The sequence below is a fragment of the Petromyzon marinus genome, chromosome 42, assembly GCF_048934315.1.
Source record: "Petromyzon marinus isolate PM22_M1 ecotype Great Lakes invasive population chromosome 42, UKy_Petmar_22M1.pri1.0, whole genome shotgun sequence".
Lineage (NCBI taxonomy): Eukaryota > Metazoa > Chordata > Hyperoartia > Petromyzontiformes > Petromyzontidae > Petromyzon > Petromyzon marinus.
The window spans coordinates 12,599,088-12,613,930 of record NC_133708.1 but is presented as its reverse complement, the minus strand read 5'-3'; the positions used below and the strand labels follow the sequence as shown (position 1 = coordinate 12,613,930).

The window sequence follows — 14,843 nt, the reverse complement described above, 5'->3', positions numbered from 1 at the left end:
CCTGTTGACTGATATGGAAATCAGTCAAGCAGGCGTGCAGTGGATTGACGATGCTTAGAGACAAATGATTTTTTTCCAACTATGAGAACTTCAGTTTCAGCGTTATTAATTTAAAGAAAATTCGCTGCCAGCCAGTTAGCAACTGCAGACAGGAAGATGGAGTGGAAGTTGGATTCATATCAGATTGACTGAAACTGATATAAATCTGTGTATCATCTGCATAGAAATTGTGTTTTGTACCAAAACTTGACGTGAGTTTGCCCTTGTGGAACACAATAAAGCAGAGGTTTATGAGAGAAAGGGATACCATTTATACAGGAGGTCATGGGTTCGATCCCGACCCTGACGCCTGCTGTATATTTGGAGTTTGCATGTCTCTATCTCTCCGTGGTCATGTGGCTTTTCTCCAGGTATTCAGTTTTTTACTTCCACATTTAGAATCAACATCACGTTTGGAGTATTTGGCTGATATAAATGTCCACGTGATGACAACCCACTTCGTTGAGCTGTCATTTGTGGCCAGGTCGCTTCTGAAAAATAGATATATAGCTCTATTAACTAGTTAATACTATTTTTATTTTACCAGGTAAGGCCCACTGAGCTACATAGCTCTCTTTTTTGACTTGTCAAATTTATTGCCGTCACATGCTCTAAAGCGCATGTTTCTAAATGTGGACAGAAAAAAAAGAAAGACCCCGAGAACAATCCACGCGACCACGATGGAGAGAGAGACACGCAAACTCCAAATATACAGCAGGTGTCAGGGTCGGGATCGAACCCATGAACTCCTGTATACCAGGCGAGGTAGTTAACATCTCCCTACAGCAGACGAGTATCTGCCTCTCTCTCGCTTCCATGACGTCTGCATCAAGCACACCAAACGCGAGTTGTTGCTAAGCCCTGTCTGCTGCCGACTCCCATTTGTCCGCGTTCATTAACACACACGTTTGTATACCTACGTAAACACTTGCCCATATACCCGCCCATCCATAGGAGCGTGGGTATATCTCACCACCGTCGCGCTCGCTCGGGTAAGCTCAGCGGGAATTACATGGCGGAATAAAAAAAAATCAGTTTAGCCTTTGTCATTTCGAGTTAAAAGCAGCGGTCGTTTGCATTGGCGGGTTCAGCGTCGTGCGACACGGCCGCTCTGCGCCCCACGGACCGGGCGGCCGCCCCCGAGCGCCGCGACGACTTACGGGTCCTGCCGGATGCCGTGAGCGCTCCCTCGGGGTTGCCCGACGTGGCGAGCGCATACAAGGAGACCACGTATTCCGTGTCCGGCCGAAGATCGTCCAGCAGGTGGGACGTCGCTCCAGGCGCCAGCTTCATCTCTTGCGGGGGTCCCAACCGCGAGTCTGTTGTGGACGCGCAAGTGAGACTCGGTGCGGGCACGTGGGGTGCCGCGTGCGAAGCAACGAAAAGCGATTTTGCAAAAACCCACGAGCGGTGGGCGATGCTCATGTCCCTTGGCGACCCAGCACCAAGTGATGGAAATTCACCATTCCTAAGGCAGGAGCCAGCAGCCTTGCCGGCAAGACCACCGCGGCGACCTGAGCTCGATTCCCACTCGCGGCCGAGAACAGTGACGGAATATCTGAAGCGGCCCTGTGCCTCCCCCGGGTCAACTCAGCCTTAATTGAGTTCCCGGTAGCGATGCGTTAAACAATCACCACCGCTCCGGAGGCAAAGGTGGGCCGGGCATGGTGCTGCCCCCCCTGCCCTCACCCCTCGTGTGCCGCGCCGCCCTTCGTAGGATGCCGCTTGCGCGCTGACAGCTCCAAGGCTCTCACGGGGAGACGTTCACGTAGCCCGCGTCACGTCGCGTGCGTTCGAGGTCTTACCGCGCGGCGAGTTCGTCAGGCGATATCCCTGCACGGGAGACGCGGGAGGGTCCCACGTCACCCTCAGCGAGTAGAGGCCTTCGTCGAGCACCCTTAGGCGTGTCTGCACCGAGAGGTCTCCTGCAAAGAGGCACAAAGGCAAAGTCTTCCCCCTTGCACGCCTGTGTATGTACACACACACACGTGGGGGCGCGAACAAGGTGGCCGGGATTACACTCGAGTGGTTTGGCGTGGAGTATTCTGTGCTGCAGGTTTGATTATAATTCATTAGGCAGCGGCCACGTTTCTGGGGCGAGACCTCAGCGGTGCTGGCTGAGTGCTGTGTGGCACGGCCATTACGACCCCTCCCCAAATAGATGGGCAGAGAGCCATCTCATTATCCTGTCATTAACTGCCAACAGTGCGAAACGTTCGGTGTCTGGACATTTCGATGCGGCCAGGGCGGTCGACACGATCAGTGCCGGGTGAAGCGAGTGCGGGGCCTGTAGCATGTGTTGTAAAGGGGCCCTAAATTAACAAAAAAAACGTAAATATGAAAAGACAAATGTTTTACTTGTAAAGTAATTGTCATTTTTAAAATTTCTATACAGCCAAATAATGCGACAAATCGCTAACCTTAAACAACTAGGCGTTCAGAAAAGTTGAAGGTGGTATAGTAGTATAGTAATAGAGCAAGTGCAGAATCACCGAACCGGAATTGATAGCTTGAAGGCATTTAGCGAGGGGCCCTTGAAAGTGCGGGGCCTGTAGCATAAATTATGTAGCTACTTTTGCTCCTGGGATAATCCGGCACTGGCCACGATGATCATCATTGCGGCGTCAATAAGCAAGCCGAGGGCGCCTCTTGCCGCACATATTCTTAACATTCCATGCTGATAATAAATGAATGCAATTATTGACGCAGACCAGTGTGGACTATGCCAAACGGAGACATGCTTTACCGCACAAACCGCATACACCCACACACACACAAAAACAAAGATCCTTCGCATAGCCTTAACAGACTGTGTTCGCGAGCACCTATAAAGGCCGGCAAGGCACACGAGAGGGTGGGTGGGCCACAACACGACTGGCCACCTTTGTTTTCCTAGCGGCGATGTTTACACATCGTACCAGGTACTCATTTGAGGCTGAGTCGACCTAGGGGAGGCCCAGGACCAGTTCACGTAATCGTCACTGGTGTTGGCCGTGAACGGGAATCGAACTCGGGTCGCCAGGTTCGTAGCGCAGCGCGCTAACCGCTACACTACCGCTCCATACATAACAACCGCCATTCGCCACTAAGTGGCGGTGACATCACCACGACGCTTGTGCCAGGCCATGTGCACCTTGAGGCCACGTGAAGTGTCGAACGCCCGCTGGCAGGAGGTCACGGGGCAGACCCAGGTGCCACGGGTCGACTGACTGAGATGACTGGCTGATGCACCACCTGTGCCCCTTACTGTGCCAACCTGCTGTGCTTAAGCCACCCGGCGCTCCGTTCGTTGTTGGGAGCGTCGCTCCTCCGCCCTCCGTTGTTGTTGGAGGGCGACTGCCTCTAAACTGCCCAGTAGCATCCTTCATGAGCCTCCTCCACAGAGGCCAATCTTGACACAGCTGGTACCAGTCATCGGCATGTCCACTCAGCTCCACGTCCTCCTGTACTACATCACTCCATCTCTTCTCTAGCCCGTGCCGCGCCCGTTTAACCCCCTCGATCCAGACGAACAAAAGCTGTTTCGGCATGCGGTGGCTGGGCATGCGGGCTACATGATCCAGGCAATGCAGCCTTGCCTGTCGGAGGAGCTCACTGATGGGACCTTGCCCAGCTCTTTCAAGGATTTGTGAGCTCCTCACACAATCCAGCCTGGTTAAACCCAAGATGGATCGTAGGCAGGCTAGCCTAAATGTTTCTAACCAGCGAAGATGTTCCATTAGGGGGGTCCACGTTTCGCAAGCGTAGAGAAGGGATGGAATGACCGTGGCCGAGAAGACCTGAAGCTTAGTGCGGAGAGATAGACCAGGTAGCTTCCACACAGCGTTATGCAACCGATGAAAAGATATTGCCGCTCGACTGATTTGGAGTGAGACCTCTGCTGTTAAACTGGAACCGGTCATAAGCACACTGCCCAGGTATGGGAAACTCTCCACTCTCTCCACAACTGCCCCATCACCGATTGGGAGTTGTGGGTGTGGAGTGTCCAATGGTACAAAATACCCAGGCAGGTGCTTAGTTTTGGTGGGGCTGATGGTAAGGCCCCATCTCTTAGTGGCACGCTCCAGTCTCAGCAGCACCATCTCCAACTCCTCCTCTGAATGAGCAGCTATTACCAAATCATCGGCATGCATAACGTGGTTGAGCAATAGGGAGCCATCCCTTGACCGCACCCGGGCATCGTTCAGCCTCCCATTATATCTGTACCATATGGAGATTCCCCCGGTACAGCTATTGAAGGCTTCACGAACTACATGGTCAAAATAGATGTTAAATAATGTGGGAGCCAGAGGACATCCCTGTCGCACCCCAAGGTGTACAGGGAATGGCTCTGACTCCCGGCCACGTAGTTTTACCCGGGCCCGCTCACCATCATGAAGGTCCTTAATGATCGTGAGCAGAGGGTCAGGGACTCCAAAAGCACGAAGAACAACCCAGAGGCCAGGCCTATTGATTGTATCATAGGCCTTGACCAGGTCAATAAAGCAGAGATGTAGGTCTTGCTGGAATTCCCTACACCTCTGCTGTAGCAGACGGACAGAAAATATGGCATCTGTGCAGGACCGCCATTTCATGAAACCGCATTGTGGCTCCGCAAGCCTCTCCTCAGCGTGCCTGGCAAGGCGATGTTGAATAATCCTTGCCAGGACCTTTCCCGGCACACTGAGGAGTGAGATGCCCCTCTAGTTGTTACAGTCTGTGCGGTCCCCCTTCTTAAAGAGGGGGACCACTAGGGCATCATTCCAATCCTGCAGAACCCGTCCAGTTGTCCAGACTGTTGTTATGATTTCATATAGGGCAGTCTGTGCATAAACGCCACCCTCCCTCAGCATTTCGCTTGGGAGATCATCTCTGCCCGCTGCCTTTCCTGGTCTCAGACTCCGGATCGCCTTCAGTACTTCCTCAACAGATGGCACCTCAGCCAGCCACTCACAGGGGGTGACTTCTTCCAATATTTGAGGCACCGCAGCCTCAGCAGGGTCATCCTCACATTGTACCACGATGTTTTCCTGGCCGAGGGATTTTCCCTCCCCCAGGACCTCACAGAAATGCTCAGCATTTCTGCAAACCTGTTCCTGGGGGTCGGAGATTGGATCACCTTTTTTCCCCTAATGATGGTAATAGGTGTGGCGCTGCAGGTTACTTTATTGATGAAGTTAAATAGAGATTTGTGATCGCGGGCCATTGAGGCAGACTCCATCTCCTCAGCAACCCGCGACCACCACCCATCCGTGCAGCGCCTCACGGCTCTCCGAACCTCCGAGCGAAGGCTCCATACCCACACTCCCACGCACACACACCCAGACACGCGCGTGCACATACATACACACATTGGCCACCGTCCAACACGCGAACTTGAATTAGGATATATTTATTTGTGCCAGTGCCTGTATTAAAAGCGTGCGCTTTTAATTCCTTGTCATTGCGTTCGTGTCTTTAGTTTGTTCAGCGTTCATGTACAGTGAGGGAAAAAAAAATATTTGATCCCCTGTTGATTTTGTACGTTTGCCCACTGACAAAGAAATGATCAGTCTATAACTTCAATGGTAGGTTTATTTGAACAGTGAGAGACAGAATAACAACAAAAAAATCCAGAAAAACGCATGTCAAAAATGTTATTAATTGATTTGCATTTTAATGAGGGAAATAAGTATTTGACCCTTCTGCAAAACATGACTTAGTACTTGGTGCCAAAACCCCTGTTGGCAATCACAGAGGTCAGACGTTTCTTGTAGTTGGTCACCAGGTTTGCACACATCTCAGGAGGGATTTTGTCCCACTCTTTTCAGATCTTCTCCAAGTCATTAAGGTTTCGAGGCTGACGTTTGGCAACTCGAACCTTCAGCTCCCTCCACAGATTTTCTATGAGATTTAGGTCTGGAGACTGGCTAGGCCACTCCAGGACCTTAATGTGCTTCTTCTTGAGCCACTCCTTTGTTGCCTTGGCTGAGGGAAGGAGGTTCTCACCCAAGATTTGACGGTACATGGCCCCGTCCATCGTCCCTTTGATGCGGTGAAGTTGTTCTGTCCCCTTAGCAGAAAAACATCCCCAAAGCATAATGTTTCCACCTCCATGTTTGACGGTGGGGATGGTGTTCTTGGGGTCATAGGCAGCATACCTCCTCCTCCAAACACGGCGAGTTGAGTTGATGCCAAAGAGCTCCATTTTGGTCTCATCTGACCACAACACTTTCACCCAGTTGTCCTCTGAATCATTCAGATGTTCATTGGCAAACTTCAGACGGGCATGTATATGTGCTTTCTTGAGCAGGGGGACCTCGTGGGCGCTGCAGGATTTCAGTCCTTCACAGCGTAGTGTGTTACCAATTGTTTTCTTGGTGACTATGGTCCCAGCTGCCTTGAGATCATTGACAAGATCCTCCCGTGTAGTTCTGGGCTGCTTCCTCACCGTTCTCATGCTCATTGCAACTCCACGAGGTGAGATCTTGCATGAAGCCCCAGGCCGAGGGAGATTGACAGTTCTTTTGTGTTTCTTCCATTTGCGAATAATCGCACCAACTGTTGTCACCTTCTCACCACGCTGCTTGGCAATGGTCTTGTAGCCCATTCCAGCCTTGTGTAGGTCTACAATCTTGTCCCTGACATCCTTGGAGAGCTCTTTGGTCTTGGCCATGGTGGAGAGTTTGGAATCTGATTGATTGATTGCTTCTGTGGACAGGTGCCTTTTATACAGGTAACAAGCTGATATTCGGAGCACTCCCTTTAAGAGTGTGCTCCTAATCTTAGCTCGTTACCTGTATAAAAGACACCTGGGAGCCAGAAATCTTTCTGATTGAGAGGTGGTCAAATACTTATTTCCCTCATTAAAATGCAAATCAATTTATAACATTTTTGACATGCGTTTTTCTGGATTTTTTTGTTGTTATTCTGTCTCTCACTGTTCAAATAAACCTACCATTAAAATTATAGACTGATCATTTCTTTGTCAGTGGGCAAACGTACAAAATCAGCAGGGGATCAAATACTTTTTTTCCCTCACTGTAATACAACCAGGTCACCACAAAGTGTATGTTTGTTCCACTAAAATGTATCTTTGTTCCATATGCGCCTTTTGGCGTCATCTGGTCGAGCACCAATTGGGTCGAGGGTCAAAAGAAAGCCGTCCCTTGGTGTGGACCAATCAGTTTCAAGGACAATGCATATATTCTCATAGTATGTTTTTTATTTGCATTTTGACTGCAGATATTGTGGTTAATGCAGTTTTGTTGCCAGAAAAAAGGGGAAAAACTCAATTCTTAGGCTAAAACCTATTTTTATATTTTGATACTGGCAAGGGAGGTCCCACGATGTAGCTGCTCACCCCGAGCTCTCAATGCCCTGATAGTGGCATGGTCTTTGTGCTGTTCGCCTTTGGCGTCCTCTGGACGAATGCTGTTTGAGACTAGGCTCTAAAGAAAGCTATATCTGGTGTGGACCAATCAGTTTCACAGGCAATGCTCATACTGTCAGAGCATGTTGTTTTGTCTGCATGTTCACCACAAGCATTGTGGTTAATGCAAACACGATCCCTTACAAAAGGTTTCAGTTTGGTGTTTTAACATCTTAACACCTGTTTATTGCCAGAAAGGGTAAAACCTATTTTTTTAATATGATGGGGTGTTTTCACAGTTTTGTATCATTGGTGGCCACACTAAAGGCCACCAGTAGCCCCGGGCCTTCCAATGAAGAACACTTGTATCGGATGTAGCTCTCAATTGCTGTTGATGTAATCAGGAGGAGGAGGTTGTGTAGGATGATGGAGGGTAGGATACCCACACGGGCACCCAGAACTCAAACCAAATGGTGGTGGCGATAAGATTGAGAGAGTTAACATATCAAATGCGTAGCAAGGTAAAGACTTCGAGCTAGATGGTGGCAGTGATGAAATTGTAACCGTGAGACATTTGTTGTTAATGTGCAGCAGTTGCCTGATCTGGCAGAATGAAGGAAGCAATAGAACGGTGTGGTTTCATCAGAAACCGTCGCCAAGATGACCTCTTCACCTTGACCACTTTATTTATTGATTGTTATTTACCACCTCGGCGGCTGTTGTTGCCGTGCTGTGCTCTGCGTTACCGGTGCGCGCGGTCGCCGTGATCGGTTGCCCTTGGTGACCCTCGTATTGCGTCACCACGGTAACGGAGTAATCGCTCGAAGGTCGGAGGTCAGATAACGACACGGTCGTCTGTCCGCCACGGACCGCCACCTGGGACAAAGACACAACGGCAGTAGCGATGACGATGATTGGGGGTAAGTCATGATTCACCACGATTCAGGATCAAGTTTGTATTCATAGATTTTATTTTTTATCGTTCCGTATGTATTCGGTCTTTATTCCATCTCATTTGTACAGTTTATAAAATGGGACCTTTTTGCCAGTATTAAATTAAGACAAAAATAACAATAGGCGTTTGTTTGCATGTTCACCACAAGCACGTGTGGTTCACGCAGGCTTGATTCCTTGTAAAAGGTTTCGATTTGGTGTTTGAACATTTTACCACCTCCTGTTTCATTGCCAGAAAGGGTGAAAGTTTTTCTTGTCTTCATCATACTTGCGCAGTTTTGTTCTCTCACATTGCGGAAATGTAACACTCTATCGTCCCCATATCATTTTCAGACATTGTAAATCGTCATTTCTCACACACACACACACAATTATCGTGAGAGTAACTATTATTATTTTTTCCAACTATATTCCAATTGTGCTGTTTGGGTGGCTCAGATTTCTTGAGTTCCTAAGTTCATAACCAGGCAGCCATCTGTGACGAAGCCGGGTTCTCTAGCGTCGCGAGTTGCTGGATTCAGCCCAATAAAAATATCATGTTCAATTTGGTTCAGCGCTTAATTTGGATAAATGCCATCTCTAAAGATGAAGGCTTTCATGCGACGAAAATTACTCTCCCTGGCAGAGTGAGGGGAAAGCGCTGCTCACTACTCTGTGGAATAAGTGTGACTTGAAGGGATTTCAGGGGTAGCTCTGTGATATCCGCTTCCGCGGGCTGTTCTCAAAAACGAAGACTCGCCCTGCCCTTGCGATAATTCCAAATGGATTCTCCGTCTCGTGATGACGCGACACCGATAACGCGTGTGCAGCCAGTTTGCCACTCCACTGCTGGATGAGGGCCTCCTCATGCCCTGCAGTCAATGAGGGATATTTGACCGTACTTCACCAGGAAGGTCAGTGCGGGTTGGCAAAGTGAAGCGGATAGCACAATCGAGATAAATACAGCAAAAAGTAAAGAAAATATTTTTTTCCATATGCATTCGCATACCTGTCAACCCCTTATCAGTGCCTACCATATTATATTTGCCCGTATTGAAACGGCTGTACGCCGTATGGACCTGAAGACTCAATTTCCCTGTACAGCAATACTGACTAAACCGCATGGGTTGACAGCGATGCATGATTCGCATCGCTCCGTGCGTAGACCTCACCTCTCCCTGCTCGCCGGCGATTGGCTGCCCGGCCGCGTCGAGCAGCGCGTACAGCACGCGGTAGCCAATCACGACGTCGCCCGGGGCGGGCTCCGTCCAAGAAACGTGCAGGGCGCTGGGCCCCCTGGGCAGAGCCACGAGGTCCTGCACGCCGAGCGCTGGGTGGGCAGAGCGTCAGAGTAAAACTCAGACAAACGTCGACAAAAACAAAGACACCCCCCCCCCCACCGTATAGCCTTAACAAGACTGTTGTGGCGAGTGCTGTTAGCGAGTAGCAACCATGAAGGCTGGAATGGCACACGAGGAGGTGGGTAGCCATCACCATGCCCGGCCGCCTTCGTCTCTTACCTGTCAACCCCTTATCAGTGCCCTACTTTATTACAGACCAATTCAGACCTTATTGGTCTCCCCGTGCCCTTCTAAATCTCAACGTTAATCTTACAAAGTCTCATCACAAGGGAGCAACACAAGCAAATAGACAGATTTCTATTTTTGCCCGTATTGAAATGGCTGTACGCCGTATTTACCTGAAAACTCAATTTCCCTTTACAAGAATACGGTCTAAACCGTATGGGTTGACAGCTTTGTTGTCTCCCCAGTGGCGATGACTTAGTACACACCACCAGGTACTCATTTGAGGCTGAGTCGACCTAGGAGACAACGTAGCGCATAGGGTGTCACGGACACTCACGGGCCAAGCTTTGGGAGCCCCAGACCAGTGGCTCAGCACCCAAATTGTGTTGTTGTTATTGTTGTCCAGCACCAGTTAACTTTTTTTCTATTGTGGTCCCCCTCATTCATCTCATTTTGCATGGAGTGGTGAAACTGTTTGGACGCACATTTGCTGTGCGATCTTTAAAAAATACGTATATGTAATTATTGATGATTAATTTAAGAAGTCATGGGAGTCGTTTGAACATCTATCTCCAGGTGGGATTTTTTTCTATATATATACATTTGTCATCTAAATTTTCTTGTAGTCTCGTCCGTGGCCTAAATGTAACATGAGTACCGGTATATCATTATACTTTGCACAGCCCTTTGTCAGTGCACTGCTGGATGAAAGTCTCGTCATGCCGTGTCGTTCACGGGGTTTGTTAGGCCATGCTTGACCACGATGGTCACTGCTGATGGCACAGAGGGAAGGGGGGCCCAGGAACAATTCGGATATCACCACTGATTAGAGTAACGGTTGGGAATCTAACTCAGGTTATTGGGTTTCAGGATACAATGCGCTAACCACAATTGAAATAATGGAAATTTCTCGAGCACAATTGGATGTGTATGTTGTAAGTGACAAAAACATACAATTGAATACAATTTTTAAAACGATAAATCTTTACATTCGTTTCAACGACACACCGGAGGCAAAAGTCAAAGGTCAAGGTCTCACGGCTCTGACGAGTATTGTGCGGAGCTCATCTCCGTTGGGGGCTCTGAGCCAGCTGTGGAAATTCCACATTGCTATGGTATGGGTCAGTTTATCTACAATGTGGTACCCATTTTATGAACCCTGTAGAAGTGATGGGAAGTGATAATCACATGGGACTGACTAGCACAGTGGGCAGAGTACTCAATTCGCAAATCCTGGTCACGATTTAACTCAACCCCTCATCATCATAATATTTTCTCTGTGCCAATAAAGTGAGTTACCGCATTGGAGCAGTGGCCTACCCATGTATGATTAAACCGATCCCCACCAGAGGAATGTGGAATTTCCAGAGCTGTCAACGGAGATGACGGCCAACCCACGCTCGCCGGAGCAAGGGGGCACGTTTAGCAAGGGGACACGCGAGAGGAAACGAGCCCAAACTAAACGTTTTTTTTGTTTGTACTTCACACCACAAAGACAAAGTTCCCCCTTAACAGACTGTTGGGGCAAGTGCTGTTAGCGAGCAGAACCTATGAAGGCCGGCACGGCACACGAGGGGGTGGGTGGCACAACACCACGCCCGGCCGCCTTTGTCTCCCCAGTAACGATGTTTACACACCGCACCAGGTACTCATTCGAGGCTGAGTCGACCTAGGGGAGGCCCTGGACCGGATTCAGGTATTCGTCACCGGCGTTTGCCACGAGCGGGAATCGAACTCGGATCAAACCCGGGTTCGCAGCGCGGCGTAGCGCTAACCCGCCACTACGCTACCACTCCCCCACTTCACGCCACGTGAACCCTACTGACGCCGCTATCTCCCCACCGCCCCCCCCCAATAAAAGCCCCCCGCAACAACACCTCGCACTGCCCCGCCCCCCGTCCCCCCCCAGTTAAACCCTCGCTGCCCCGGCTGCCGCCGCCGCGTTGTTCCCCCGTGTGGGCGACTCGCCGGAGCGCCCTGTCAAGACGGACGTGGGAGCTGCGACGACGCGGGCTGGTGGGGGTGGGGGGACTGTCACAGAAGAGCGAGTGGCTAAGGGGGGGGGGGGGGGTGGCAGCCACGGGGGCACCGACGTCCGCCGCCACAACGACCGAACAATGGGACGCGGGCGGTGGGTTAAGGGGGCCGCGGAGTGGGCAGAGTGATCTACGGTCCCCTCGCCACCGCCGGGAGTCATACCCATCCCAAGGACCACTCTTGCCCCTCCCGCCCGCCCGTCCTCCTAGTGTCAAAGCCACGCACACAAGCACTCTCTCTTCGTCTACGCGACTTCTTTTTAAGGGTGCGAAGAGATGGGGGGGGGGGGGGGGGGGGGGGTCGGGAGGGGGGGTCGTGGGGGGGTCGGCGGGGGGGGGGGGGTGCCACTCGTGGGTGGCTTCGAGCGTGGGAACGCGGGCCGGCCGGCGCGGGGCGAGGGGCCGTTGACCCGAGTCAACGGCCGCTTCGCTAGGGACGTTCCAGATGGGGTGGCGCTCTCGGACGTGGCGTGAAACCCGCGGTCTCATTTGGGAGCGGCGGGTAGGAAGGAAGGAGAGGTCAAGCGGGACCTCAGTCAATTGATTTTACTCGTCACCAGCGGAGGGATGATCGTTTGCGGGATGCATCATTTTTTAAAGGTTGTTTTTTTCTTTGACAGAGAAACACAATTTGCGAGACGTCACTTTGTGGGAGGCACGGATGTTGGGGAAGGTTGACATTATTTGTCTTGTGGAGGTCGACTGGCCCCTGCCATGGAAATATGGAATTTCCAGATGTACACTACCCCATTGCTCATTAAGCAGAGAGTTGGATTTTTTTGAAAGGTAGAAAAAAACTTACATCGAATAATTTAACAATGATCTTTTATTTAGTAATTATATTCAACAATGACATAGACTGGCCACTGCCTTGAGAATGTGGAATTTCCATCACCGAGGTGTGCACTACCCCATTATTTATTCAGAAGACAATTCGATTTTTTTTCAAGAAAGATAGAAAAAAAACTTGAATCAAATAATTTACCAAAGCTATTTATGATGTGTGCGTTGAAAACCGATATAGTTAGAACAAATGTCAAGTCGTTATGAACTTGAATGATCTCCAAAAGGTCAGAGGACAAAGACAGTGGTCGACCTTTGACCTTGTGCGTGACTTAAACAAATTATGTCACGAAGCTTTACCTATCCAATGAATCGTGTATCAAAACCGAGGATCGAGAGCGATTGATCACTTCAATGGAAGACAAAGTCACAGAATTAACTCTGAGGTCACTGCAGTAACCCTTAATCCATATAAGTTGCAGAGTTCGTATATGGCCTGTACACAGTGCTCAAAGACACAGATGCCCCGGATAGCCTTCACAGACTGTTGGGGCAAGTGCTGTGAGTGGGCACCTATGAAGGCTGGGACGACACACGAGGGGACGGGTGGCAAGCACCACGCCCGGCCGACTTTGTCTCCCAAGCGACGATTTTGACACAGCTCACTCGGCACTCATTTGAGGCTGAGGACCGGTTCAGATAACCATCACTGGTGTTGGCCGTGAGCGGGAATCGAACATGCGTCGCAAGGTTTGCAGCGCGGCAAGCGAACCGCTTACACGACCGCTCCCCAGTGCCGCCCGACACACAGGAGAACACAACCACAAGTCATCAAGAGCCGGAATGAGGCCACAGAGAGAAAACCCACATTTGACCTGATCGTTTTCCATGCTGTCATCGGTAAATGTGTTGAGACCATAAAACTCATTACACTTCAGAATCCAGTTTAGCCATGGCTTGTGGTCCGTCCACATTTGAAACAGGGATCTCAGCAGTGCTGGACTCAGTGACTTCACATGGCCATTATGATCTGTCCTGCGCCCCCCCCACCCACCACTAAAAAGATTTATAGAGACTCGCAACAAACTAAGGGGGGCTAGAAACCCAGGATTTCAGCAGTGCTCAGACGCAGCCATTATAAGCCTGCCAAGTCATTGAGCCATACATTGCCGTGTCCTTTTCTTGTTAACCACCTCTTTCACAAACACCTTTGACCACCCACTTCCATAAACATGCCATGAAGGGCAATTTATAAGAGGCGCTTATGTGCGCGTTTAGCGTGGCATGTAATTTAAATGTTTGGTGACGGTTCAATTAGGGACGGTAGTAAATAAGATTTACTGTGTACGCTTGTTGCGGGCACATAAATAGCGACGAGGTGCATGGCGCGATATTGAATTCATTAAGTGTAGAAGAAAATTAATCCCATTTGTCAATATATTGCTTGGGATTACCCAACAGAGATGAACACCGCCCGGTACTTCCATGAGCACGACAATACTTTGAGATTTTTTGTCGATCGCTAAAAAGGCATTATTTATTTATTTACAGCCGGCATTGAGCAAACGAACGTCCGGCTGGATGATTGGACTCGTTTCACTTTTTCGTGTGAACTCTACAGGAAGATTTCGAAGATGAAGGCCACCACCAACCAGCGAATGCAGTGAGGGGCAAACCATTAGATGCATATGACTGCCCCATACAACACGCGTACTCTGGTGGAACAAGTGGACTACTCAACTCAGCTACCCCAATACAACACGCGTACTCTGGTGGAACAAGTGGACTACTCCACTCAGCTACCCAAATACAATACGCGTACTCTGGTGGAACAAGTGGACTACTCAACTCAGCTACCCCAATACAACACGCGTACTCTGGTGGAACAAGCGGACTACTCCACGCAGCTACCCCAATACAACACGCGTACTCTGGTGGAACAAGCGGACTACTCCACCAGCTACCCCAATACAACACGCGTACTCTGGTGGAACAAGCGGACTACTCCACTCAGCTACCCCAATACAACACGTGTACTCTGATGGAACAAGCGGACTACTCCACTCAGCTACCCCAATACAACACGCGTACTCTGGTGGAACAAGCGGACTACTTCACTCAGCTACCCCAATACAACGTGTACTCTGGTGGAACAAGCAGACTCCACTCAGCTACCCCAATACAACACGCGTACTC

The 14,843-nt window shown here is 50.0% G+C and overlaps 1 protein-coding gene across 5 annotated transcripts in view; it reads right to left on the bottom strand.

The window, feature by feature from the left end:
- Positions 1-14,843, bottom strand: part of LOC116951108 (uncharacterized) — a 191,394-nt gene that overhangs the window by 159,841 nt on the left and 16,710 nt on the right. For all 5 annotated transcript variants that reach the window (XM_076073536.1, XM_076073537.1, XM_076073538.1 and 2 more), the window contains exons 8-11: positions 9,475-9,632; positions 8,116-8,245; positions 1,845-1,964; positions 1,200-1,358 (exon numbers count right to left, since the gene is read on the bottom strand). In XM_076073536.1, the coding sequence (XP_075929651.1) occupies positions 1,200-1,358; positions 1,845-1,964; positions 8,116-8,245; positions 9,475-9,632 (567 nt within the window). The remainder of the gene's footprint in view (positions 1-1,199; positions 1,359-1,844; positions 1,965-8,115; positions 8,246-9,474; positions 9,633-14,843) is intronic.